Raw genomic sequence first — 24234 nt, forward strand, 5'->3', positions numbered from 1 at the left:
GATGGTGAGCACAGGGGTGAGGGAGCAGGGAGACACTCAAACCACCTCCTTCCCCACCTGGTTGGGTGGCAGCCCTCTGCCTGCCCCTTCCTGGGGTTGAAGTAGAACCCACTAGGGCAGGGGCCAGAGCAGAGTTCTGGCCTGAGGGTCTGATGTGGCTCAGCCTCTGACTGGCTGTGGTCTTGGGCAAGTCCGTGCCCCTCTATGGAGGGAATGATCCCTGCCCTTCCCCCTCACTGCAGCAATTAAATGAGACAATGGAGAAGAAAGGCCACTGGACGTTGGGAAACAGGGGCAGGGCTGGGGAGCTGGCCCCCAGTGTCCCCCAGGCTCCACGCATTGCTGGGTACCCCTGGGCAAGTGAGCCCCAGCCTGGGCAGGGGTGAAGGCAGGGGTGGGGCTCACTGGTGGAGTCGAAGGCAGGGGCGGTGCCGTCGGCCCCACTGTCCTGCATGGGAAACACCTCCACAAACTCCTTCTTGAAGACGGACAGCAGGTAGGAGATGCGGTAATCCAGGCGGACATTGAGAATAAACTGGAGAAGGAAGGAGAGTATGGTCTGAGGACAGGAGGCCGATCCCACTCCCGGAGGGGTGACAGGTACCCCGAACCAGCTCCAGCATGCCAGGGTCTCAGCACAGCTCCTCGGGGATGCTCCAGGACATCACAACAAAACAGTCAAGACCCTGTTCCCCAGGGAGCTCCAGGGCACCCTCTCCCCAGCTCTTGTACCTCCTCTACAATGAGGCGAGACGCCCCCACCCCAGACCACTCAGCCTCTCTTTCCCAGGCTGGACGCTGACAGGAAAGGGAAGGAAGATCCCCAGGTCCAAAGGCCAATTCTTGTCCTCCCATCCCGCTCTGCCAAACAGACCCTGGGCTCCCGGGGCGGGTGGGGGGAACCAAGGACTGGGAAGAGACAGTAGAGGCCACTTTGGGGCGGGGGGGAGGACACAGGGTTTGCACACACCCTTGACTGGTGTCCCTCCTCATGGGGCACAGAGCTTCTGGCCACCGCCCAGAACTCAGATCTGGAAGCCCCAGGCCCGGGAATGACCCAGAAGCCCCCTCCTCTGACTCCTGACCAGGCCCTGCCCATACTGATTCGCAGTGGAGGTCCCTGCACTACTCCACCTGTCCTCTGGGGGCAGCAAAGCAAAAGCAAGGTCCTTATCCCTTCTCAGGACCTTAACAACCCCTTCCCCAAGTATTGCGGGGAGTCTCAGATGAAACCCAGAAGACGGAAGACTGTGCTTGCCCTGCCAGAAAAGTGGCTCTCAAATCTCTAGCTGTGCTTCAAAATCTGTGTGACCACAAGCAAGTCCCCTCCCCTGTTCCTTTCCTCATCTGTGCAGTGGGGGGATGGAGCCAGACTTTAGTGCACACCAAAATCACTGGCAGGGCCTGTCACAGCACAGACTGTGAGCCCCTTCTCCAGGGTTTGTGGTCCATCAGTCTAGGGCGGGGCCCAAGAATGTGCATTTCTACGTCCCCAGGTGAGGCTGATGCTGCTGGTATGAGAACCACTGGGTTACACAGCCAATCATCCTGGAGACTCCCAGTGCTAGATACCCCACTCAGCCTCCCCGTGCTCTCCTGCCCTATTCCCAGCACCTCCCACTATGCTCTGGCCTGGCCACCTGCAGGATTTCCAGGATCTTCAGCTTGGTTTCCATCACGACAATGTCCTCATTCTCCTCGAACTTGCTTCTGTCCAGCGGCTCAGCAGCCCCAGCACCAGCAGGAAGGCTGGAGGCACCAAAGACAGACTGCTTGCGGTTCAGCACCATGGTGGACATCATGTGGCCCACGCCCTGGATGGACCGCCGCACGTTCTTGCCTGAGGAGTGGGGAACAGAGGGGCGTCAGAGGGGCCCCTGGGCTAACTCTGTCTCCACCAACTAACTGCAGGGCAAAGCCATGCTAAAGAAAGGGCAAGGCTAAGCCAGGAAGGCTTCCTGGGGGAGGTGAGCTTTAAGCCAAATCTAGGAAAAACGAGGGGCAAAGGTGAACTGAGATCATTGCTGCTACAGGGCATAAGGAGCTGAGGGGAATGTTTGGAGCGCACTAAAGACCAGGTGTCAGTCTCTATGCACTTTTTGTTTAGCTCAGTTTATGCGACCTTCACATATCCCTAACGACAGGGCTGTGACTCGTCCCTCAGCCTGCCCCTCCGCCTGCCCCTCCTTACTCCCTATATTCCCCAATGGCAGGGCTGTGTCCCCCCTCCTGACTGCAAGCTCCCCAGGCAGGGCCTGTGTCTCCGCTCTTCTCTCATTACTCCCTCAAGACCAAGTTGTACTGGAAGGCATCTCGCCCAGACCCTGGGGTCACCACAGTGCCTGGGCAGGGAGCCCTGCTGGTCCAGTGGAGGTTGAAGGGGATTGGGCAGGAAGACGCCCCCTTGCAGCAGAGCCAGGAGGCAGGCCGTACAGGAGTGTGACCAGAGAGGACCTCCGGTGCTAAGAGGAGACTGAGGAACAGGGTGGATGGTGGATGGCCTCAAAGCCTCACCGCCTGGGTCCTCAAAGGCCTGCAGCATGGCCGGGGGGCCCTGCACGCAGTCGATGATGCTGAGCAGGGTGCGCGTGAGCCGCAGCAGCTCACTGAAGCTGTAGAAGCCGAAATAGATGAGATTGTGCGCCAGGCTGACCACCTGTGGAGAGGGGGCGGGGCGGGGTGAGCATGGGCGTGACCAAGGCGTGATGGGCGTGGCCTTGAGAAGGGCGGGGCCAGCTCAGGAAACCAGGGCTAAAAGGATGCAATAAGGGTGGGGTTCCCCTAAGACAGCGGGGCTGCCTGAACAAGGAACCAAGGGTCCCAGACAGGAGCAGCCCCACCCCAGTGGGTTACTAAGAAGCCTGAAAAGGAGGCTATGGTGGGGCAGATAGGACAAAAATGCAGGAAGCGGTGGGGCTCCTGGCAGTGGCCTGCCACCCAGCCCCGCTGATGAGGAGAGAAGCCTCCATCTCGGGGAGCCCCAGCAGTCCATACTGTCCCTCTGTCCTTGCTGAGGTAACTGAGGTCATGGATCCCGACCCCTGGGAGCAAGTGAGAACCCTGAGGGAGCAAGCCAGAGCCCGCCAAGCCGCAGCCCACCTCGAAGGTGAGCTTGTTTTTCTCCTCGTTGGCAAAGGGCACGGCCTCGCTGACCACGTTGTTCAGGTAGTCCTCCACGAACTCCATGGTGCTGGCAAACTTGTTCTTCTTGTCATCTCGGGCGGCGTTGAGGTTGGAATCATAGCTGGGGGGGAGGCAGTGAGGCGTGAGGGTCCTAGAGATCCTCCCCGCCCGACCTTGCCGGCCCGCCCTCTCCCCCGCTCTCACTCCTTGATGGTGATGGCTGTGGGGATCTCAGTCCAGAGGCGGGCAAACTTGACAGGTGTGACCAGCTCCTGGGGGTCGCGGTCCACGTGCACGTGCAGCATCAGGTGGCAGAAGGAGGCACGCAGGTCAAAGGGCAGCATCTCGTCTGCCATGCACAGGAAGATCAGGTCCACACCCAGCTGCTGCGAGATCTCGTCAATGGCCAGGTACTGTCGGTCCAGGCACATGCGGGCAAAGAGCTTCAGCTGGTACCTGTGGGGCAGGGAGGCGGGTGAGGACGTGGCAGGAGGGCAGTGCGGACTGGGGGACTTGTAGAGGACCCGCACGAGTGGCAACGGGACTTAGGCTAAAGCGTGCACCGGCCACTGTCACAGGAAGGACACAATTCTGAGTAAGAGACGTGAAAGGAAAGTCTAGATTTATGAGTGTTTGCACATCTCCCCCAACCTGCTAAGGAGGAGAACGCTGTCTGGCTCAGCCAGGACGGGTCTTCGTGGGAAGAGGGATGGCAGAGAGAAAGGCAGGGACGTGAAAAGAAGCCTGCAGTGAGAGGAACCAGCCTCAGGCAGGGGCGTGAGGGCAAGACTGGGGGACAGAGGACGGGAGGGTGAGCAGCCAGTGCAAAGGGGGAGACAGTGATGGCAGAGCTGCAGAAGTGCGGACTGTGGGCAGCTCTGTCCTGCACCGGGTGACATCACGCTTCCTCCTCAGCCCGGCATTACCCACCATGCCTCCGGAGCCGGGCAGCCTGGGTTTGAACCGTGGCTCTCCAGGGATAGCTGCGTAACCTTGGGCAAGTTCCTTCACTTCTCTGTGCCTGTCTCCCCAACTTTACAATGAGGGTAATAATGGTCCCTGCGTCACAGGGTTACTGTGACATGGATGAAGGGCTTTGAACCGTACCTGGTATATAGTGAGCATCTGACAAGGGTTATCTAGTATTCTTGTTTTTAAAGTATACGTGCAGAGACTGGTTTGGGTTTCTTTCAGGCCTCTCATTGAGCTGAGCCTGGTCTCAAGGGCACCCAGGGCTGCTCGATCTCCACGTAGTCTCCCTGGGGAACACTGCGCTGCGGGCCAGTGGAGGCAGGAGGCCCCCTTGAAGCTGTGGGAGCCTCCAGAGAAGGCCAAAGGCCACAGCAGCACGGCGGGGAGGAGCTGGGGCAGGCATACCTGTAGTAGCTGAGCACGTTCTCGTCGTGGGCATTGCCAGCCCGCGCCTCCTGCGCCAGCTGCCTCACGCTCTTCTCGTGGCGCTCATTGTTCCTGTCGGTCCATGTGAGCCACACCTCCTCCTCCGAGTACTCGATGGTCAGGTACTCGTGGGACTGCGCCATCTCCTTCACTGGCCGAAGCCTGCAGACCAACGCCATCATCACAGGGCGCGGGGCGAGGGTAGGACGCATGCCCAGAGCCCTCCCCGAGCAGGCCTGGCCACAGTGCTCTCCTCCCAGCGTACGGCGGAGAGCCAGTCAGGCCCCCATGCTGCCTCCATGGGGGACCCGCCTCCAGCTTAAGACCCCAAACAGACCCTGAGCTTCTTAAGGGCAGGAGCCTTGGCTCATTCTTCTGTGCCCCCTTCCACACCCCTACCAACAGTGCCAGCACAGAGGTGGGCACACAGCAGGCACTTGGTACGTATCTGCAGAGAGCACAGGTGCCAGTTCTAGCCTGAACCCAGTCGGGGCCCAAGCTGAGGCGGCTGGGGAGCCGGCAGGGCGCAGCCCTGGGTGTGGGACGCCTGCTCACTCGGTCTGGATGAGAATGTCACTGTTCTTGGGGTCCAGCACACACTTGCAGATGAGCTCCTGGGTGACGGGGATGGCAATGTGATTGGACACACACAGGTCAGAGAGGTAGTCCAGGAACCTGGGGTGGTGACAACAGGAGTGGGGAAGGGGGCTCAGAGGCTGGCCTGAGGACGAGGCCCGCTCTCCCCAGCCGGCAGCACAGGCTCCCTGGACCAGGGACTGCTCCTGCTCCCTCCCCAAAGCTTGGAGATGGGCTGCGAGGCACAATCCATGGATACCACCCTGCAGCAGGGGGGGACCTAGGTGGGGTCCAGGGGCGTCGGGATAAAGGAGGCACAAAGATATTCAAAATATTTAACAACTGATTCAATACAGGAACCGACATTGTCACCGGAGAAGGGCTTAAGGGCCCTGCTGCATCAGGTGGCAGCCCTCTTGTTGCTAGATTAGGCCCAATTTGGGAGGGTGCCCAGTGAGGAGCGGGGGGCAGCCGGCTCTTCAGAGAGGTGGCAGTTTACCAACAGAGGCATAAGTATTTCAGTATTTAACAACCAGCAGTGGCGGACTTTCTACCCTGAGCAGGGGTGGAGGGAGGAGGGAGTGGGTGCAGTGGGGAGGGCGGCAGGCCCACCTGGGCTCCCGGTTCTTGCGCACGAGGCTGACGAAGGTCTCCACCTCGGTCTTGGTGATGTGCTTCTCCAGGAGCTTGCGGTTGTTGTGCAGCAGGGCAGTGATGGTGTCTTCAGCCAGGATGTCGTAGCCAATCTGGGACTGCATCATCCCAAACTGCTTGGCGATGTGCTCCTGGGGGCAAACGGGCTGGGGTCATGGGGTGCAGCTGGCTCCACAACACTGCCCCAAGCACCGAGACAGGGGCCTGACACCTACAAAGGTGGGGGTCCAGGAGAGGAAGACTGCACTGGGCAGAAGCGCGTATTTACACAATACAGTTATTCAGCGCGAGGTCTGTCGCTACCAGAGTGAAACCGCCACAAGGAGGGACCTTGTCTATCTGGCAGGATCAGCTATGTAATTTGTGGGGCCCGGTGCAAACTGAAGCCGCAGGACCTTTGTTCAAACATCAAGAATTTCAAGATGGCAACAGAGCATTGAACCCAGCACAAGGCCCTTTTGGGGATGGAGCCAGGTGACACGCCCGGGAAGCCAGCCCAAGTGTCTACTTCCCCACCATGTCTCCAGGGCCTGAAACAGTGCCTGCTACACATGTGCCTCAGTAAATACTTGCTGGCTGAATGAAAGCACGAGTGAGGGACTGAGCAAGCCAGCGAATCGTGAGTGGGGGCAGCAGACGGGGAGCGGGCCAGCGGGCGGGCACCTGGTTTTTGCGGTAGTCCTCCTGGGAGTGCCGTAGCACCCGGTAGCAGAGGCGGAACATGTGCTGGTAGGGGGCGTTCTTCTGGTCAGACAGCTCCTCCAGTCGCACCAGGGGGCCCTCGCCCCCCTTGTCACGGAAAGGGGCCTTCAGAATGCCAAAGATCTGGAGAAGCAGGGAGAGTGAGGAGGGCTCCCCCACCCCTGCCTGCACCCCTCATTCCCCAGGCACCCTAAGCCCCAAAGCCACGCTCACATTAACCCTGAGCTCATTCTAAGCAGGACTACAACCCCAGCCTACCCACCACCGGCCAGCTCCAGCCCTCACTCCCTTCCGGCCGGAATCCCCACGCTGGCCTCAGCCCACCCTTGCCAACGTGAATTTAAATCCCAATTCAGATCCTGGGCCTGGGCCAGAGTCTAGGAGAAGAACAAAGGAGCCTGCGGCTAAGAGAAAAGGCAGGCCAGGCCGGTGTGGCCAGAGCTTCAGAGAGACACAGGCCTATCTCGTTACAAAAAAAAGGAATTATAAAAATTTTAAAAGGCAAGTGTAGGTGGGGTTGAAAAACTATTCTACAACAGAGACCAAAGGGATAGAAGTGAATCGAGTAAGAAAACATTACTTGGACCCTTGTTCAAAAAAAAAAAGGCTTTAAAAAGACATTTTGGGAAAGGTGGAGAAATTCTGTATGTGTTGGGTATTATTGCTAATTTTCTTAGGTGTGATAACAGTACTGTGCTTACATAGGACCGTATGCTTATTCTCAGGAGATACACACGGAAAACTTCAGGGAATTTTGAAACGCATGCATGGAGGATGGGTGTATACATGCCGAGTTACATACAGTCAAACTGGCAAAATGGTGACAAGTGAATTCAGGCAGCGGATGTAATACTTTCTTAATATTTGAAAATTGTCATAAAAAAGGCTTAGGAAAAAAACGTTTTTTAAGCACCAAGTTCTGGACCCAACATCCTGAGTTCAAATCCTGACCCCGCTGCTTCCTAGCTGTGTACTCCAACCTCTGTGTGCCTCCGTTTCCTCACAGGTAAAATGTAGATAATAATAGGAACTCCACAGGTTGAGAGGATCAAATCAGTTTATACATGTAGGGCACTTAGGGCAGTGCCTGGCACACAGTAAGTGCCCAGCATATGTTATTTTTATTAAAAGGGGGCAATAAGAAACTGCAGGAGATTGCAGCTCAACTGGAGACGGGAAAAAGCAAACACGTGTTAAAGAGGCACACTGTTCCCTGTCATGTGGCCCCTTCCACGAGGCCTGCCGCAGGGGGCCCCACTTGTCGGCACGGGCACCTGTTTGAGAATGTTCTGCTCTCTCATCAGCTTCTGCCGTTCCCGATTGGGCTTGCTGACCATGATGTCCAGGACGTTCTGCCCATTGTTAGGGACATCACTGACGAAGAACACCAGGTCCTCCAGCAGCTGGATGACAAACCTTCACAAAGGGACACAAGGGATGACAAGTGTGAGGCACCGACCCTGGGAAAGCTCCCAGGACCTATCACGTGCTCCCCACCCCCAGATTCCAAAGTGGCCCTAAGACAGAGCCTCTCAGTGTACTCCAATCTGAAAGGGCACAAGGGCTCCATTCTGACTGCCACTTACTAGCTGTGTGAACTTGGACAAGTCTCTCAACCTCTCTGAACTGCAGTCCCATCATCAGTAAAACAAGGGTAATGATAGCTCCGTCACAGGGTTAGCTCTGGGAGTGCGTGAGCAGTGTGGCAGAGATCTGGGCCACCCAGGGCCCCCCGGGGCCACTCTCCACTTGTGTCTCCCCTATGCCAGCCCAGCTGCCCAGCTTCTGCTTTGTGAGTCCTCTGTTCATGAACTGCAGATCCCAGGAGGACCAGCCTCCCAGAAAATCTCCGTCAGCCTGCGCGCAGCCCACCTGCGGTCGTTCTGGCTGATGAAGCCCTCGTTCAGTTTGTCCACAGCGCTGGCCAGCATGGAGCTCGCATCGTTGGCAAAGTCCAGGTCTCGGATCTCGGACACGGGAACTGACACAATGGCAAAGGCCTCCTTGTCCTCCTTGGTGGGGCAGGTGCCCAGCTGCAGGGACAGGGGTCAGTAGGGCGCCAGGGCCACGCTCAGACCCCAGCCTGGCCCCGCCCGGGGCGGCCCGCACCATGAGCCGGATGGGCCGCTCCTCCTCCACGTCTATGGGCACGTTGGTGCTCTGGATCCAGGTGTTGGTGCAGAGGTGCCGCAGCCGGACGTACGAGTTCCTGCAGGCAGAGCCCGGGGAAGGGCACGGAGTGTACCACGGAGCGCGCGAGCTGGGTGCCCTCCCGCACCCCCTGCGGCTTCACATCTTCCACCTGACTCCACACCCAGTAGCCATGGGACAGCAGTAGGTCCCGTCCAGGTAGGAGGCAGAGCAGAGGCACCAGCGAACACTGTGGGCCAGGCCACGGGCTTCACCCACACCCCCCAAACCCAAAGCGCTCCAAAAGCCAAGACCTGTTTGTAAACATGGGACCAAAATTCATTTGGACAAAGGAGGCTGTTTAGACTATTTGTCCCCTGTAGTGTCAACATGCAGAAATACTCGTGTCTTTGATTATGAAACATAATTATCTTTCTGAAATGAAAAGCCATCTGAATCTCCACACACATCTAGCCCCAGAGTTTCAAGTAAGGGATTGTGGGCCTTATATGATTTATTCCACCAATTTGTTCTCCCATCAGCGCGGGTAAGAGGTCGACTCGATATTCCCACTTGACAGGTGAGGAAATCGGGGTACAGTGAACAACTAAGCGCCTGAGGTCCTACAGGTAGTAAATGCTAACGCCTGAATGACACCCAGCAGTTTCTCGACGTTACATCCGAGAATCTCAGGGCCTTACAGGTCAGAGCCCAGCTCCCAACCCAGTGTACCCCAGAAAAACTATCATGCAGCCTGTGCCTGAGCACCCAGACTGACCGGGGCAACCAGCTGATAAGAACACTGGAGAGAAGGAATTTTGATAAAGCAACTAGCACAAAGCATCACCCAGTGTGGGCAGCACTCAGGACTGGGCACATGGCAAGCATTCGATGGCGGTTAGTTGCCTATGGACCTCAGAGCTCAATCCCCAGAGGGACAGGTCAGGCAGGTCCTGAGGCCACAGGACCACAGGAGAACAAAGGAGCAGAGGACGCAGGGAGATCAGGGACAGGATGGCCCAGCCTGGGCACCCCGACCAACCCCCAGGCACATGGTGCCTACCCACCGGGGCACGAAGGAGTCCGTTTTCTGCAGCGTCGTGGGGTCCAGCTCAAAGAGCGAGGCGATGTCATTGCCATGGGGCACAGCCACCAGGCGATACTTGATCTTCTCCCCCGCGTTCTGGCGACCCGAGCGGCCCTGCGCACCCTGGGATAAACACCCCAACTCAGGCAGGAGCCCCCCGTCCTCACGCCCCCTGAAACCACTGGGATCCCACCCGAAAGGCCTTCTCCCTCCAGCCCGCCTCCGAGGGTTTCACGACCTCCCATGCCCAACCCGAGAGCCATGCACGGTCCCTCTTCCCCTGGCCCTGGAGCCGGCTTGGTCCTCACCACTCCTGCTGCCTTGGGGTCAGAAGCATCACCCTTGTAGCTGGGGTTCTCCTGGACAAAGATACAAGAGGGGGAAGAGCTACTGGACACTAAGCTATACCCACATGACTCCCACCCCAAAGCAAAGTCCACATAATGGCCCTGGGTCGGGGCACACAGCCGCACCCACCCAGGGGTGCCCACCACAGCCCCAAAACCCACATGAGCCCTGGAGGACCAGCAATGAGAGCCTCAGGGCCCTGCCCTCCCCAACACCCTCCACAGACCCACCGCTGAACATGCACACAAATCCCCCAATACACACAAGCCTGCACATTATGATAGACACGGGGGTCAAATGTAAGTTCCACAAGGCTGGGAATTTGCTCACTGCTGTATCCCAATGCCTACAATGGCTCCTGGCATGTAGCAGCACAATAGTATTTATTAGGCTTATTTACAATCGTGCGCTTATTTGATAGTATTTGTTAAATACACGAGTACAGACAAGCCAGGATCCACAGGCACACGTCTATCTGTGTGGACGTGCACCAGACACACACACTCGTGCATGCCCATGAGCACACACAGCCCGAGCTCCCAGAATGCCCTCTGCCTCTCCACTCACCTCAGCAGCCAGGTAGTTGCCTGTGGCCAAGTGCTTGAAGCGGTACAGGCCATTCCAGTGGCCAGCTCCTCCACGGCAAGGGTCATGGTGGACCACCTGAGGGAGTACAGGGGTGAGGCAGGGGTGAGGCTATCCAGGGAGGGAAAGCTCAACGGGAGAAGGGACACTGGAACTCTGGGTAGGTGGCTCCCGGACCTCCCGGGCCCCTTGGCTAGGGAGGGGAACAGAGGAGAGGCAGAGGTTGACCTCCCACCCCGCAGAGCGCTGGGAGAAGAGGGAAGGGTGGAGCCCACAGCTGGAGAGGAGGGCTGGGCCCTGGGCAGCAGCAGGGCTCTGACCTCCACTTCCCACAGGGCGTTGGAGCTGGTGGCCGAGGTGGCAGACTGGCGCAGCGTTGTACGCAGGAAGACCTGCAGCTTGCCCTTGTACTCGTCACATGTCAGGAACTTCTCTTGCTCTGCATGGAACAGCCGCACCACGTCTCCCTGCAGGCGGCAGGGTGTGGGCTCGGGAAAGACAAACACCGTCCCGGGGGCCAACACCACCTGCCTCAGGTGTAGATGCAGCTGAGTGGGCCCTGCATGCTCCTGCCAGCGCCAGCGAGCAGAGAGTGAGGTGCACGCGGAGCCTCACCCACCAGAGGGCAGCCAGACCCCTCAGCCAGGCACTGTGCCCACAGCCCTCAGCCAGACCCCAAACTCGGAAACTCCAAGCAGCTGAGGAGGGACATGCTGTTACCCAGAGCCTTCCCCAGCCTTCCATGTTGGAACTGCCCTTGATCACCTCCCTCCCTAGTCTGTCTCTCTAGAAACCCTGCCTGACCCCTAAAGATCAATCTTAAGTCACACAGGAGGGATTCCCTGGGCCCTTTCTGCCTATTGATACATCATTCCCATTCCTTTTGCTCCCCACTGGACTGGAGCAGCCCGAGTGCAGGGATGGTGACCTGTTCAACTCCATAGCTTTGGACACGAGGACCAAATTTGGATCCTGGCTCTGCTCTGATAAGCTGTGTGTGTGACCTCGCCCCCTGACACCACTGGTATCCCACCCGAGGCCTTAACATCTCTGAGCCTCAGTTTCCTCTTCTGTAAAATGGGAATATTATGACCTCCTTGCAGATATTGTGAGGATTCTAATTTCTATAATGAAGTAACACTACACTTTTACCAGGTGCCAGCTACCGTGAGAGCCCTTTACATGAACTTCCTCCCCTGATCCTCGCACTAACCCTCTGGAAACACATTATCCCATTTCACAGGTGGGGAAACCCAGGCACAGAGAATGTAAACATCCTGCCAAGGGTCACGTAGCTAGTGACAAATGGGACATGAATCCGTGCCGCAGCTCCAGGGCGACACCCTCATCTCTCCACCACACTTCCTCCCACAGCGAGCCTGCCCCCCGCAGGCTCTCGGCCTGGCTGCTGCTCCTAGCATGGTGATCACTGATGGCGTTATCTGTTTTCCCTACACTGCGCTGGGCACAAAGTACTCCGCCAACATCTGTGGAGTGAACGCATGAGTGGGTGAACGAAGGAATGAATGAATATACACAGATTGGGTAGTTACTAGGCAGAACCCAGTGACTGCTGTACCCCGGCAGTGCAGGCTGACAGCAAACAAGGGGTGGGCTTTGTTAGCTCAAGTCTCACGTCCCAGTGGCCTGGAATCCACAAAAGATTCACTGAAACCACTCTGGGCAGCACCTCAGCGTTCGGCCCAGCGATGCTTCCTTTTCTAAGTGCTGCACAGCTTTGGGGCTAGAATGTATAATCAGGGAAGGCTTCTGGGAGGAGGTAGCACATGGGCTGAGCCTTGACGGACGGGTGGATGATGAGAAGGCTTAAGGGACAGAGGGAAAGGCACACAGCATGGGTAGATGGGAAAATAGCCTGGGAGACGGCAGCGAGGAGGAGGGTGAGGGACTGAGGGGGGACAGGAGAATCTGACAGAGCAGCCTGGCTGTGGGAGGACGGCAAAGGGAGCACTACAGGCTTCTGTGCAGTGAACAGGGGGCTGCCTCCTTAGGTACTGCCCGCGGGCCTGTCACCTACCCTTTCACAGGTACCACCACCAGGTGTACCTGCTGATTCCCCTCCCTGAGGAATCCTACCCCCTTTGCTACCCAGATCTGTCCCTCTCATCTTCCCCTCCACATACCACCTGCACCCCAGTAGGCTGCTTCCCTCCCCTACAAGTCCACTGAAGGAAGCTCTGAACACTCCTCTCTGTCCCCAAGTCTGGTTTTCAGGGTTTCTTTCCGCTCTCTCCAGCCCTCCTTCCACCCTCTGCTCTGGACCCTCCCAGTCGTTCCTGCGGTACTTTCTAGCAGTACTTTGTCCTACACCGGCTCTTCCCTCTGCACCTGCCAACCCCTTATGTTCTAGCGCCCACATCGGCAGGTCTGGAACCAGGGCGCAGGGCCTGACTCAGCAGCCTCACATCCTTGCCAAGAGGGCATAGGGCAAAGAGCAGGGAGTCTGGCCCAGACCATGGAGCAGGCACGGAGGAGGGAACAGGTTGCTCAAAGGATCTGGGCCCACCCCAAGGTAGAAGGATGGGGACCCCAGTCCACCGACTGACCTCCTTAGCTAGTGAGCAAACTGAGACCAGCCAGGTCTTGCAGAGGACGGAGAGGGGCGTTGTGAGGCCAGAGAAAACAGAAGGGGTGGTCCGGTTGGGGCTGGTGGGTGGGCCCCTGTGCAAGGGCCCCTGGGGGGGAACCCCTGAGAGGGCTTGGGGGTGTGCAGAGGGAGGCTGAAGGGGCTGCAGAGGCAGAGCAGGGGGCACACGGACAGGAGGGCCAGATGGGGAGCAGAGCTGGGCAGGAGGGGGAAGGCAGGAGGGGCCTGTGAGGCAGGGGCTGGCAGCCAGCGGGCGGGGCGGCAGTGGGGCTCTCCCCGTCCTTACCCCCTTCAACACCTCATCCAGGTGGTCCCGGAACTGCATGAACAGGTTGGTCTTCCAGCTGGTATTGCAGTTTACAGAGTTGACCTGGGGAAGGGCGAAGAGACCCGTGATGCCAGGCAGACCCCCAGGTTAGGGAGGAGGGCAGCACTGAAAGCCCAGAGAAGGGTGAGGGGAGGAACAACCCAACCCGTTAGAGCACAACAAGGGGTGTCTCCTCCCAGCCAGGGCCTGCAGACCCCAGCCCAGCTGCCCTGGGGATGCCACCCGTGGGATGGAGAATTGGGGGCAACATTGGGACGCAGGTGGGAGCGCAGTAAGACCCAGCTTGTCCAGCGGGCCAGAGGGGATCAGAGGCAGAGACCCTGGTGGGGAGGGGGAGGCTCTGTACCCTCAGGGGTGTGGGGTCACCTCTCCCCTCCAGGGCTGGCTCCACCAACCCACTCACCTCTTTGCAGCCGGCATTGTCGCTGAGCTCGTAATTGCTGGCATGCAGAGGCTGCCCGGCATTGACAGGATTCAGGATAACCTTGTCCCCCACGACCACCTATGGGGACAGGCAGAGCAGGGTGAGGGTGGGAAGGGTCAGGCCTCCAGGCCTCCCTCTGGCTCCGTCTGCCCCTCTAAGAAATGGATATGCCCTCATCCAGGCCCCGCCTCAAAGACCACACAGAAGCTGCTCTGGAGCTGTGGCCTGCAGCCCCCCCAGACCCTCCCAGCCCGGCCCTGTCCTCACGTTGTCCCCATTGCTCCTCAGCTTCCAGAAGGGCTGGATGAAGAGCCAGGAACCCTCGTTGCCCGTGGCATCTAGTGTCACCCGCATGGCATTCTTCTCCAGCAGGGCCGGCAGCCGCTTGTTCACTGTCAGGTACTTGTTGCTCTTCATGTGCAGGAGCTGGGGGGCAGGCGGGTGTGGGTGAGGGAGCCCAGGAGGCCAGCCCATCAGAGAGGGGGCACTGGGGGCCACAGGACCCTGGGCCACAGCTGGATGCTCACAGTGTCAGACACAGACTGAAACACGTGCAGTCACACACACCCCCCCAGTTGGTCACCTAGTCACAAAAGAAGCTAGCACTGCTCTAAATACCCTCCATGTATTATCTCATGCACTCCCACAAGCAAGCGGGAAGTACTATCACGGGCCCGATGGGCAAACTGAGGCGCTGGGAAGTCAAGCAACTTGCCTAAGTCACGGGGCCAAGATTTGAACCCAGATCACGTGGCCCCAGAATCGAGGTTGGTGACAACCATGCTGAAAAACACACCCTTGGACATGCTACTCAGGCCACACACAGAAACAGATATGCAGTCACAGAGAAGGTCCCAGAGCCACCCACTGGGGAAGAAAGCCACCACGGGCATGTCGGCTGGCACCCCCCCACCCAACAGCATCCCAGGCCTCCTCAAGGGGAGATGCAGTGGGGGGGGGGGTCTCACCTGGATCACACTGCCGTACTTCACAATGTCGCCGTGCACCTTCTTGTTCTCCGTGTCGTTCTGCTTCTGCTCCATTTGGGCTGCATGCTGTGCAGACACATACAAGGTGGAGAAGCCCGCTCCCCATACGAACAGAGCTCCTGGCGCTGACCCAGAGTGACCCTCAGATGCCATCTAGCCCGTGCCCTCCCACTATTGAGAGGGACTGAGGCTGCAAGCGTGGAAGTGCAGCTCGAGGTCATGCAGCCTGCAGCCCAGGAAACCAAATCCCTCACCCCTGCCCCACCCCCCTCCATCACTTCCCTCTGGAGGGGGCATGCCAACTGGCCCTAGAGCCCCCTATGCCCCTGGACACCCCCAGAAGACACCACTCCCATCTCACCACACTCCTGCTGCCCCAACATGGGACCCCGGCCCCAGCCCAAACGCTGACAGGCATGCTTGGTGCCATTTCTTTCTCATCCACTCCACTCTGCTGTGACCCTCCCTCCCCAAAACTGTGTGTGCTCCTAGCCCACTGCCTCCAGGAAGCCTTTCCTGACTGGCCATATTCAATGCTGATGGATCCAACTCTGGTGCTTTGCGGATTTGGTTTGCGTCCCATTAAGGACACTGCTGTCACATTAGACTGGAAGCTGCCTGAGGATAGGCTCTGTCTCCTCCATCAGACTGGCACTCCCTGAGAACACTGGCCCCTCTGCCCCTTTCCTTCCCTCAGTCCCATTACCCGGGCCTCATGACTGAGGCAGGAGTGCGGGTGGCTGCTGGGTAGCTTTGCTGTGTCCACGTGACCTTCCATAGACCTACAGTGTGTGGCTGTGTGACCACATCTGGTTCTGAGTGTATGTCTGAGCAGCGGGGAGGAAGCCTATGACAGCCCCAGCCCGGAGGAGAGATGGGATTACTTACAACAGAGCTCAGGAAGCCCACCCCCAACCACCTGTCTCTAGTCCAGTTCACAGCTATGGGGTAGAGACAACCCTTTCCCCATTTTCACACCACTTCTCAGGGGAAGGAACAAAAGGAAGCAAGGTCTGCATAGAGTGTCAGAAGCTGGCTGCCAAGTTGCTGATACAGCCAAAGCCTCTCACTCTCCTTTCCAGGGGGCCTGGGATTAGGGTCCTGAGCTCTGTCCAGAGGACTGCCCAGACCGTGGGCAACCAGCAGGCCCTCCCCTGTGCACTGTCCACGTGCCCAAGGAGTGCAATGTGGAACAGAGACCAAGGGGCCATCAAGACCCTACTGCAAACACAGGGTGACCATGGACAGCCCAGCCCCCTCTACGGGCCCCAGGCTCCAACTCTATAAAACAAGGAAAGAAGTTAAGACTAGTTCTCAAATCAGGTTCCCTGGAGCCACTGGTAACTCCATGTACAGCTGTACAGGTTGTTCACTGCACCACGGTGTCCAGCTGAAGGACTGGGTGGGAGCTGAACCCCAGTCCACCTACCACTCACTGAGCCGTGTGCCCGGGCATCGGCTGGGCCAGCCTGGAGGAAGGGGCACCTTCTTCTGAGTGGCACAAGGGGTCACACAGATAAGTGGGTCACTGGGAGGACAGCACTCCCCACCTCACCTCCTTCACAGCCCCACGCCCATCTCTTGCATATTGGGGTTTTAAAAACCACCAAGCCCGCCATGGGGCCCGTGAGCTCTGACAAGCAGGGCGTGCCCCGGGTGTGCCCTGGGCTCCCGAGGCACACACGCAGTGCACACCTGTGTGCACGCACCTGCAGCTTCTGCAGCAGCACCACGTCGGCGATCTTCTCCTTGTCCTGCTTGGTCTGCTTGGCCTTCCAGTACTGCTTCTGGGCTGAGTAGCGGTTCATAGGACACACCTTGAAGAGGCAGTCTGTGGGAGGGCGGTGGAGGACAGAGAGGGGCTCATGTGGGGTTCGAGGCCCTCCCTGGGGAACCCCAGCCTGCAGCCCTGCCTCAAATCCCACCTCGGCTCCCCCCACCGATAGGCAGTGCTTGGGAGAACCCCACAGAACTTGGAGCCTCCTGGATTGGGTAGAATGGAGAATCCCAGAAGCAGGTTTGAGAGCAGGATCTCATCTAGGAGATGGACACCTGCCCTCTGCCCCACAGGAGATTCATCAGAGACTATTGGGCCCCCACCCCTTGGTGTCTGTGCCCAGCTTTTGTGGACATTGGCGCCTGACAGCTCACACCTGCTTCCTTCTCTGGCCACCTGCCATCGTGCCCACAGATGCCTGTAAAGTTACATCACACCCCCCCCCCGTCCCCCCAGAGGGGCAGCCGCACCCAGTGGCCGACCAGGCAGGTAACAGCCCGACCTCTGGGAGCTTATCTGTGTGCCCGTCACTCTCGAGCTCCCAATGAGATCACTAAGCCTTCTCTTCCCCTAAAACCACATCCTTGCTCTGCTCTCCCCCTGCCCTGTGTGAGCGAAGCTCCCTCACTCTCCTCCTGAGCCCTCTCAATAATTCCCCGACTTAGGGAACTCAACCTAAGACAGAGCCGATCAAAATTCCAGAAACAAATTCGATATTACAATTTTTATTTTGGAAAGCACACAAAATAAGCACTCAAGAGTGATTTTTATAAGCCCAAACTGCAGAAAGGGTGTCAGATTTTTCTAGTTATCCAAAGGAGCCCTGAGTTGGAAAATCCTGTTCTAAAGTGTGGTGGGTGGGGACAAGGATTCTGGGTCACAGTGAAATGCTGGCACAGGAGATGGGCCTATTTGACAAGAACAAGGGCTGTGCTAGGAGGCAGTGAGTTCCCCATCACAGGAGGGAACCGCACCCTGCAAAAGGGCGTGGGCTCATGGCCTCTAAGACCCCCTCCTGTGGCAGGGCTGTGCCTCCACAACAGCAGTGCCCCAGCAGCTTGGCACATAGGAGAAAGATGGTGGGCTGGGGAGCCTGGAAACTGGCCGCTGAGGGAGCAAATCACAGAGACGAGGAGCCCCCTCCTTCAGCCCCTCTTATCTGCCCTCTAAAGGAAAGCTATGTCCCAGCTCTGGTAAAAGCTGGCCCTCCAGGCCCTGGGAACTAAAAGTGAAACTGGAGTTTCCATGTAGCCCATGAGCAGGCAGAGGTCCCAGGTGTCATCAGGAGCAGAAACAGAGTGAGTCAAAGTTCAGAGAAGACAAAACTTCCTTAAAGGGAGGGGGAAATGTCAATTCCATAAGCACAGGGAGCCGCCAAGGGCCGCCCCGCCCAGCCCACCTTGGACATCACTTCCGGAAACACGCACTCCGTTTGTTGGAGAGAGTATGTCTTTATGCTGTTCTACTCAGCCTCAAGAAGTAGGATGTCACCCCCTCTAGGAAGTCCTCCTGCCTCTTCAGCCTGAGCTCCCAGGGCTCCCACAAGTCCCCCTGTCACTGTATCAACCTCACTGCCTTGTTAGAGGACACTGGCTCCCAGCAGGAGTCAGGGGAGTGGGCCACATCAGAGGGCGTTTTGGAAAGGTGGGGGGAATTTTGATGGTCTCAGTGATTGAGGTCATAGCTGGCATTTAGTGGGCAGGACAGGGGTGCTGGGCACCTGCACCATAAAGACTCTCTGGTGTAATACCTGCCACGAAGGTCCTGCCACACACTCGCAGGGGACAGCTGCGGCAGTGCTCTGGGCCCAGAGTGGCACACAGAAACACCAAGCAGTTCTTGCATGGTTTCAGCAAACACTGAAAATTACAGGAATGCAACTCCGATATAAACTGAGGGAAGACTGTCCTTTGTATTTTTCCAAGTTTACCAACAGATTTTTGCTATTTCAGAAAATGCAACACTTATGGCTGCACCAATCACCAGATGCCTCCATTTCTGGCCGCCGTATCATGATTCGGAGGTGAGCTCTGACTGCCTCCTCGGTCTGCTAGTTGTGCCCAATATTTGCTTCTAAACCATATATTATACCGGGGGTTCCAAAAAACTGGAAACACATCGCTTGTATTCATCTTTTGTTATCGGTATATATTATTACAATTTTAATACAGTTTTTTCCTTTCTTAAAATGTGTACACATTTTTTTGGCACCCTCTGTATATTCTTACTTATTTCATTATGTATATGGGCTGTGTTATATAATGCTTTCCTTTTATTTCTCTTTTTTGTCATGCTAAGAGCATTATATTGGCCTCACTACCTCCCCCCAGCTCCAGGTTCCCTCAGACCCTGGACCCCTTCCCATTTTATATTATATAAATATGGAAACGGAGAGATTGCATTATTATTTAATTCTACTTCATAATATTAAACAGGGGTGGCTCTGGGCCTAACAAGCTGATGTGCTTTTTTCCGCAGCCCTCCCAGGCTCTGAGGGGCAGGCAGGCAGGACTGAGTGCAGCTCATCACTGTGTCCCCAACCCCTAGACCAGGGCTCAGAAAACGTCTGCCAGATGAACACATGAATCCAGAAACACTCCCTCATGATGAGGAGGGGCTTGAATTCAGCCTTGAAGGGAGGGAAAGGCAAGACAGCGGTGGAGGTGGCAGCGAGACACATCAGGTCTGGCAGGCCCAAGACTTAGTGAGCCTGCAGCCTGGAGACAGGGGAGAGCCCGGAGGCCAGCAGCCCACAGGCCTTGGGGAATCTGAGCTCCCTGGTCTCCCACAGGCCCAATCCAGACAGGAGGAAAGGGAGAGGCCGCCCAGGTCACCCTACAGCAGAGGCTCTCAGACTTTTCTGACTTAACTCACCTAGGAAATACATATTCAGATCACCATGTCATGAAACAACGTGGCGACTTCTGTCCCTGGCAACGGGGGGCAGGCTCTGAGTCTGACAGGACTGAGAACTGTGGTTATACTCCATTCTGGACCACTCCAACCAGCAAACAACTAAGCAACCGGATTTTTCAAACAGACATTATTTTAAGACTTCTTAAAGAACCTACGAGGCAGTAAGGAATCAGCTGGCCAGAATAGATCAAAAGGAAAACCAGGGAGATACAGAAATACCCAAGCTACTTTCACCCTGAGGGTTACTTGCTGATTCCAGAAGACATGAGCTTTTATTAAGACAGCTTCACCAGGAGACAGGCAAAAATCAGAGCCCCGGCCAATGGAATGAGGGCTACACCCCCAGTGAAGGTTGAACCTGGAGTGGAACAGCTGCCTCTAGGAGCTAGAACCCCGTTGGAGGAGGGAGTGCAAAAACCTCAGGCTTGAGCTTGGCTTCCAGTGGTCTTGGACAAGTGGTGCCCCCAAGAATCAGGTAGCACAGACTCTCTGAAAGAGGGTACCTTTCTCCTAGTCCACAACCAATCATACCAAATTTTTCAAATGCAATAACCAGTTTACAGTCAAAGATAACCAGGAACTCTTGGGAACTAGACACTACAAGAGAAAATAAAGCCACAAAACAGACACCAGAAACAGATATGAGGAGACTTCAGACACTGACATCATCGTAAACCAGAAATGCCTACTCTGCTTAAATCAATAAAAGAAGCACTTGAGGATCCCTGCAGAGAACAGGAAACTATAAAAAGTGACACAGCAGAATGAAAAAGAACCAAATGGAGTTTCTAGAAATAAAAAAGCTTCAATAACCAAATTTAAAACTCACTGAGTACATTTAACAGGAGAATAGACAGAGCTGAAGAATTAATGAAATAACCCTTACTACAGTTGATGCATTCTAATTCTATTCTGTCTTACTCCTTAAAGGATAGTTGAGCCCCATCAAAGGGACTTTACAGCCCATCAGTGGGTCGGAACCTGTGTCTGAATGAAGCACCTTGCACTGGAGAGTCCCAGGAGAGGGATGAAGCCACAAGGGAACCCTCCCTGCTCCCGACTCCCCTACAGTTTCTTGGAAACGTACTACCTTATCAAATTCGTCTTTTTCTCTCATGTAGATCTTCCCTTAGAGCTCTGCCCGTAATATTCAGAAAATGCTTGTTGAATGAATAAATGATTTGAGCTCCCTAAAATGTTGTGGCCCACCCCATGCACATGTCCAGGCTTTTACTGGTCTATGTTCTTTGCCCAGAGGCAGCCCTGTCCGAACCCCAGAAGGGGCCAGAACCTTCCTGCAGAAGGGCAAAGGAAGAAGGGTGGACGGGCAGCCAGAAGACTAAGCCCACGCAGGAACAGCAAGAGAAAAGACCAAGAGAAACATCTGGGTCCGGGGTGTTTCCTACAGTAAGGAATGTGTGCTGGGGGGCATGTACCTGTGTGTGAGGGGGGCACAGGGCTTGTGAGAACACAGACAAAAGGATCTTTATTTATAAAGATCTTTATTTATAAAAGTCAACTGACAGTCCCTGAAACTGACTAGGGTGTGTACACTTCAACGGCCACTGCCACTGCAGAGAGGCACCCCGGGAACTCCCAGGTTCCCCACAGATCTTCACAGGTCTGGGGTAAAGCCTGGGGATATTCATTTTTAAAGGCACCCCCCCAAACACACACACACACACACACACACACACACACACACACACACACAAATGGTTCTGTTCATCACAGTTTGAAAAGCACTAGTGGAGGATTCAAGGTAAAAACAGCAGACAGGGAATAAAGTTATACAGTCACAATAACGTATAAGCTCTGTATAAATCATGTAAACATCAGTTTTTAAGTTTTTTCAGTATTTAGATTTATCTATAGAACAAAACACCAAAGACTCCATTGTGGTTACCGAAAAGAATGTAAAGCTTTTCAGTCTTGATGCTGTAAAACGGAAAGTGACAGGGCTCTGCAGGGAGGGAGACACGGCACAGGAGGCTGTGGGGAGGATGGGGGCAGGGAAAGTGGAGGAGTGAGCTAAACTCTCCTGGAATAAGCAAAACATTTGGAGACCTGGGAGTAGCCAGCAGAAAAAAAACAATGAAAAGAGTTCAGCTGGATTGCTTTCTCTGATTACACTGCAGGAGGAGGTGCAAAGTGGGGCATCCCCAGTGGGGGTGCAACTGGCAGTCTTGCTCAGAATCACAGATGCGCCCTCCCTTTGACTCAGCACTCTCAGCGCTGGTCATTCATTCTAAGAGTGCATGCATCTGCATTTGTACAAAATGACCGGGGACAAGGGCCTGCCCCGCAGTGCTGGCAGGCATGATAAAGATTAGAAACAGCCAAGTATCCATCAGAGGGGACGGGTTAAATAACACAGTAGAGCCACATAATGGAAGGCTCTGTAGCTGTAGAGAGGGAGGTCAGAAATCCACACACAGGCCGCACAGCAACGTGTGTAAACCTTGATGCCATAATGCTAAGTGAAATAAGCCAGTCACAAAAGGACAAATACTGTATGATTCTACTCATAGGACGTACTTCGAATAGTCAAATCCATAGAGATGCAAAGTAGAATGGCGTTTGGAGGAGGGGGAGGACGGAGCGGACGAGGAATTATTTAATGGGTAGAGAGTTTCAGTTTTACAAGAAAGAAGTTCTGTAAATGGATGGTGGTGATCGCTGCATAAAAGTGAGAATGTGTTTAATGTCACTGAACTGTACACCGAAAAATGGTTAAGATGGTAAACTTTGTATCATGAATATTTACCACAATTCAAAACATAAATATTTTTTAAATGCTTAAAACTACATAATCAATAGGAACATTATTTTCACATTTGTCCAGGATACGGAATAAAAATGAGTTATCAAATGAAAAAAAGAGAGAGTTCAAGATTTTCTTATGCTAATATGGAAAGATCTCCAGTAGGGTCTATCCGTAGTAAGATGTATAAAGTAAAAACAACAAAAAATAGAATAGTGTACGTAGAATGCTACCTTTGTATTAGAACAGAAGGGAAATCTGAATACGTGTTTGTATTTGCATCAATGACACTGGAAGATGCGTAAGAAACTAAAGAAAGTGGTTGGTTACCTGAGGAACAACAGTGAGGGGGGCAGGGCAGTGGGAGCCACTCTCAGTGTGTACTTGCACAATGTTTTGAAGTTCTAACTGTATGAATAAATTGCCTAGTCAGATTTCCTCCTATGGAGGGGGCAGGAGGTGAGCGAGGGTGGGGTGAGGGCATCACTGCTTTCATCTTCATCCTAGGGCAAGTCTTTGTATTACTTTTAGAAAAAGGAAAAAGATTAAGAACAAAATTGTAAGTGGCCAATAAACATATGGAAAGATGCTCCATCTCTCCCATAGCCAGAGGAATGCCTGTTAAAACTACAGTGAGATGCCATTTCACACCCATCGGGCTGGAAGAAATTTAAGTGGGACAAAACCAAGCGGGCAAGGATGGGGATACAGCAAGGGGGGCCACACCCACAGTCTGGGGGGGGGGCGGGCACAGCTCCTAAGGAAGCAGCAGGGCCACTCCTTGAAAAATAGAATGGGCCCGCCCTGTGGCTCAGGCGGTTAGAGCTCCCGTACTCCTAACTCCGAAGGCTGCCGGTTCGATTCCCACATGGACCAGTGGGCTCTCAACCACAAGGTTGCCAGTTCAATTCCTGGAGTCCCGCAAGGGATGGTGGGCTCCGCCCCCTGCAACTAGCAATGGCTACTGGACCTGGAACTGAGCTGCGCCCTCCACAACTAAGACTGAAAGGACAACAACTTGAAGCTGAATGGCACCCTCCACAACTCAGATTGAAACGACAACAACTTGATTTGGAAAAAAGTCCTGGAAGTACACACTGTTCCCCAATTAAAAAAAGAAAAAAGTCCTGTTCCCCTTCCCCAATAAAATCTTTTAAAAAAAAGAAAAAGAAAAAGACAAAGACAAATAGAATGGCTGCCCTGAGAACACACCCACAAGCCCCTGGCACAGGAGCCCGAGGAGATGTACAGACATGCACGGCCCGCCCCCTGCAGCATCGTAAGCATTACCAACGCTGGAAATGAGCTAAATGGCCACCCAGAGGAGAACCAATACATAGATTGCAGTTTATTTGCCCAGTGGAATATTATTACATAGCAATTAAACAGATGAACTAGAACCACAAGTGTCAACATGGATAAAGCTCAAAACCAGTGCAGAATAACAAAGTGCAGAAAGAGCTATGCAGGAGGCTACCTTTACTATACAAGGGGGTAAAATGCAAGACAATCCCCCATATCATTCAGCAAAAGAATGAAAATGGGCCACTGAAGGACACACAGCAGTTTCTGAGAGTGTTTGCCTCTGCGGAGGGAGCGAGGGGAAAAGGATCAGGGAGCAGACTGGGGGCGGGGCGGGGGGGCCGGCTGCCACTACAGGCATAAGATGCTATCTCTTTAAAAATGCAAAGATGCAAAGATCTGAAACAAACATGGTAAAAAGGATTCGACAGAGCACAGTAATAAGTACATAGGTGTGTGTTATTTTTCTCTTTATTATTGTGTAGAGTTAAAGTATGGCTTAACAATAATGAAAATAACAATA

At 55.0% G+C, this 24234-nt stretch overlaps 1 protein-coding gene across 1 annotated transcript in view; it reads right to left on the bottom strand.

The window, feature by feature from the left end:
* Positions 1 to 16775, bottom strand: part of ITPR3 (inositol 1,4,5-trisphosphate receptor type 3) — a 38457-nt gene extending 21682 nt beyond the window's left edge. Inside the window, exons 1-21 of the mRNA XM_081045256.1 lie at positions 16662 to 16775; positions 14932 to 15018; positions 14231 to 14389; positions 13943 to 14041; positions 13498 to 13581; positions 10924 to 11070; positions 10586 to 10681; positions 9979 to 10029; positions 9651 to 9793; positions 8563 to 8662; positions 8326 to 8486; positions 7728 to 7869; positions 6415 to 6576; positions 5710 to 5882; positions 5077 to 5196; positions 4501 to 4683; positions 3328 to 3579; positions 3100 to 3244; positions 2515 to 2656; positions 1641 to 1840; positions 406 to 535 (exon numbers count right to left, since the gene is read on the bottom strand). Coding sequence (XP_080901382.1) covers positions 406 to 535; positions 1641 to 1840; positions 2515 to 2656; positions 3100 to 3244; positions 3328 to 3579; positions 4501 to 4683; positions 5077 to 5196; positions 5710 to 5882; positions 6415 to 6576; positions 7728 to 7869; positions 8326 to 8486; positions 8563 to 8662; positions 9651 to 9793; positions 9979 to 10029; positions 10586 to 10681; positions 10924 to 11070; positions 13498 to 13581; positions 13943 to 14041; positions 14231 to 14389; positions 14932 to 15018; positions 16662 to 16760 — 2875 coding nt within the window. The 5' untranslated portion in view covers positions 16761 to 16775. The remainder of the gene's footprint in view (positions 1 to 405; positions 536 to 1640; positions 1841 to 2514; positions 2657 to 3099; positions 3245 to 3327; positions 3580 to 4500; positions 4684 to 5076; positions 5197 to 5709; positions 5883 to 6414; positions 6577 to 7727; positions 7870 to 8325; positions 8487 to 8562; positions 8663 to 9650; positions 9794 to 9978; positions 10030 to 10585; positions 10682 to 10923; positions 11071 to 13497; positions 13582 to 13942; positions 14042 to 14230; positions 14390 to 14931; positions 15019 to 16661) is intronic.
* Positions 16776 to 24234: the final 7459 nt, after the last annotated feature.

This window comes from Rhinolophus hipposideros (genome assembly GCF_964194185.1).
Source record: "Rhinolophus hipposideros genome assembly, chromosome: 3".
Classification (NCBI taxonomy): Eukaryota; Metazoa; Chordata; class Mammalia; order Chiroptera; family Rhinolophidae; genus Rhinolophus; species Rhinolophus hipposideros.